At 25.4% G+C, this 3,984-nt stretch overlaps 1 protein-coding gene across 1 annotated transcript; it reads left to right on the top strand.

The window, feature by feature from the left end:
- Positions 1–2,857: 2,857 nt before the first annotated feature.
- LOC112795265 (S-protein homolog 3-like) lies at positions 2,858–3,319 on the top strand. The gene has a single exon (XM_025837204.1). The coding sequence runs from the start codon at positions 2,858–2,860 to the stop codon at positions 3,317–3,319; it is 462 nt and encodes a 153-aa protein (XP_025692989.1).
- The last annotated feature ends 665 nt before the right edge of the window (positions 3,320–3,984 follow it).

Genomic DNA, 3,984 nt, shown 5'->3' with positions numbered 1-3,984 from the left:
CTTTTTTGCTCTCAAATTCTGTGTTCGTCTTCTCATCACAGTTTCATGTTTTGATCTGTGGTGCTCCTAATCTGGTTTCTCTTTAGTTCTTTTATTAATTAGTCTTTTGCTTCTACATAAAGTAAACCCCCAAAACAAAACAAAACCCCCTCCTCCCCCAAAAAAAGTAAAATCTAACTGCTAATCTATGTAAGTGATCTTAAGATTAGTTATTAAATATTAGTTGTTAAATATTGGTTGTCGAAATATTTTTCTTATGCAATATTTGGTCATTAAATTTGAAAATATAATTTAGTAGCTGATTATTTTTACTAACAACCACTTAGCTAGATCCCAACAAATTAGACATTAAATTGTTACCTAAGATTGTAGTACAAAATTAATTATTTGCCACTGTTATGTCACTAAATTGCGATCACATTATCAATAATCTATTCATCACTAATTCAGTCGATATTACTATTAATATTTTGCATTTGTTGTTAGTCTAGACAAAGTCTCTAATAAACTATGACTAATATATATATATTACAAAGAAGGTGGGATTTAGCGGGATCTTTTAAAGAGATTTGTGACGGTTTTAAAATACTATAAAATAGATTATCAGCGTTTAGGTGATTATCGTCCTTTAAAGCATTGAGAAATGGATTTATAACAATTTTGATAAAAATCACCGTTATGCCAGAATATTGTGTCAATTTAGTTTGCTCGTTGAATTTCAGTTTTAATCTTGTTGGTATATTCAATTATTTTAAATATGGTTATATACATTATCAGTTTAATTTTTTGAACAAGCAGTTTGATGACATATTGGTACATAATTAGAGATTTTAACTTTTTATAACTTAAAGGTTTAGAATTTGATTTTTATTAACTAAGAAAAAAAAGAATGTAGTATAAAATAAATATATAAAAAGAAAAAAAAGAAAAATATTAAATTGATTTTCTACGTTTGGACGTAATCTTATTTTTATCTTTAAAGTTTAAAATGTCCTATTTAAATCTAAAAATGTTTTATTTAATTTCAATGTTTAAATAATTAACGAAATGTCCTACATAACAGCAATACAAGAACAAGGTCGATAATTTAGAGAATAAGTACAAGTTCTAAAGACACAAAATAGAGAGAGAAGATGGTGACTTTGTGACGGTGATAAGAACGGGATGAGGTTTGAGATGAGATTAAAACGGTGAAGATGGTGATGATGAAAATTAGGGTAGAATTAAAAAAAAAATTTGACTGATGGTTGACTGTAAAAAATTTAATGGTAAAGATAAAATCGAAACTTATCGAAATGTTAAGAACAAAATTGAATCAAATTAAATGTTAAGAATATTTTTAAAAAAATTTAAAAATATTAGGGACAAAAAATATACTTTAGCCACTTTTATATTAGACCTATGGAATCTATTCCTATTTTTTGTATTTATTCAATCCTTTTTAATTTTAAACATTAACATCTTGGACATAGACTTTGATGGACTTTCACAAATTAAAGGCTTTATTAACTTATTCATATACAAATTAAAATCTCATTCTCATTATCATTTATTATTCTTATTATCAACAATATTTTATAATTTTAATATTATAATTAGTTATAGTAAAATTAATTTTTTTTCTATATAGTTATTTATTTTATAATAATATTTTAAATTTAAATTTCAATAGACTTTTACAAATTAAAAAATTTATTAATTTATTTATACAAATTAAACTCTCATTCTTATTATCATTTATTATTCTAATTATCAATAAAATTTTACAATTTTAATATTAAAATTAATTGTAGTAAAATTATTTTTTTATCAATATAGTTATTTATTTTATAATATCTATTTATATAATTATTTATTTATTGTCATATTAGAAATAAACTTAAAAAAATAATTATATTTATAAATTTTATTTTAATATAAATATTATTATATAATTTTTATGTTAACATTTTTTGTTCTCCAAAAATTTTTTCAAGCTTTGGTATTGACTTAGCTAATAATTTAATTTTTTTTAGAGATAATTTTTTTAATTTAATTATTTAATAATATATTTTATCCTAAATTTTTAAATATTAATAATTAACTAATAATAAAAAATAATAAAGTTTGGCATTTCTCATAAAGTAATATGCTATTTTAAAAAAACTTAAAATATGCGTTAATTGCGCTAGTCACTATGTTAGTATTCCCTCAATGGAACTACTTCTCAAAAACTATAATCTATAATCTATATATATGCAAACGCATTTTGTATGTTACCGTATAATGAGAAAAGCTTTATGCATGCTTTTGAGACTTAAATTTGAGTTCAACCATAACCTTAACTCTATATATTTTTATATTATGTTAGTCTAAACAATGTTTAATTTCATCTAGTCATATATACAGACAGAAAAAGAATACATATATTATGATTAATATTTCGGATAATTTACGCATATAAAACATCTGTATGGAGATATTACATATAAATATCCTAAATGAAAAATCGTTGCATGTATATATCCTAATTTAAATCTGACTTGTAAATATTTATTTAAATAAAAAATCCGATGAATTGCTAATTTAATAAACCAAAAACTTAAATTTAATTTGTGCTATATACTCCCATCATCGAGGCACTCTTTGTGTGGTGCCGTGCACTCTTTGTGTGGGGCCATATAACCATATTGTCTACAATATTCACGCCGCAGTTTTTTCAAATTTTTTAGTTCAACCATCTCTTTTACTCTATAGACTATAGTCTATAATACCTTAAATTCTAGTTACTTGATCCTATATATAAACATAACAATTATTCACAACTTCATATTAAAAAGGATAAAAAAAAATTAGTAGTCCAAATAGCGCGATAGCCATGGCTCATCTTGCTAGAAGCATTTTCATCCTATGGCTTCTTACTATGCTTCCATTTTTTGGCAACGTTTTATCAAGGTCATCGGAAATATCTGTGGCAATTCAGAATCTTCTAGAAGACCAGGACGATCTAACGGTTCATTGCAAATCAAGAGATGATGATATTAGGGTGCAATATCTAAAGTCTCATGAACATTTCTTGTTCCATTTTAGACCTAATATCTTTGGAACCACACTTTTCTATTGTAGCTTTGCTTGGGAAGATGGTGTTTGCCGTCGGTTTGATATATATGAATATGATAGGGACAAAACTTATACGGATATCACGTGGCAAATATTCAAAGAAGGACCTTGTAGGTTTATTGAAAATAATGGTCATGATGATACCACTACAAGAAAAAAGGCCGATGGCTACGCTTTTTTTGATAACATTTGCTTTCAGTGGAGTCACGATTCCTGTTGATTATTATTATTATTTGGAATATGATAGTAATTGAGCCATGAACAAGATTTGAACTCATGAGAAGAAGCTTAATTCTAAATGATTAAAAGAAAATCATATATACGTTGCCGTCATGTTAAGAAGAAGAAAAAAAGTCAGAATATTTAAATAAGGCAAATTTTGATTGATTTTTGTTAATTTTTTTCTGTTATCAAATATTTTTTATGTTGTTAATTATTAAAGGAGAAGAGCAAAATTGCTTAAATAGTTTTAATTCTAACAACTAGTTAGTTAGTTACTCATTGCACAGTAGTTAAAGATGATGTTCTTGGTATTTCTATCTTGATGTGAAGAGTTAGTTTAGACTTTAGACAATGGTTATAAATAGTGGCTGCAACTCATTGTAAATATACACTAATATACTGAATGATATTCACAGTTTAGTTTTGTTTCTTCATTCACAAGTTACTTTTTTGCTCTCAAATTCTGTGTTCGTCTTCTCATCACAGTTTCATGTTTTGATCTGTGGTGCTCCTAATCTGGTTTCTCTTTAGTTCTTTTATTAATTAGTCTTTTGCTTCTACATAAAGTAAACCCCCAAAACAAAACAAAACCCCCTCCTCCCCCAAAAAAAGTAAAATCTAACTGCTAATCTATGTAAGTGATCTTAAGATTAGTTATTAAAT

This window comes from Arachis hypogaea, chromosome 4, assembly GCF_003086295.3.
Source record: "Arachis hypogaea cultivar Tifrunner chromosome 4, arahy.Tifrunner.gnm2.J5K5, whole genome shotgun sequence".
Taxonomy (NCBI): Eukaryota; Viridiplantae; Streptophyta; class Magnoliopsida; order Fabales; family Fabaceae; genus Arachis; species Arachis hypogaea.
This window is presented reverse-complemented; position numbering and strand designations above follow the sequence as displayed.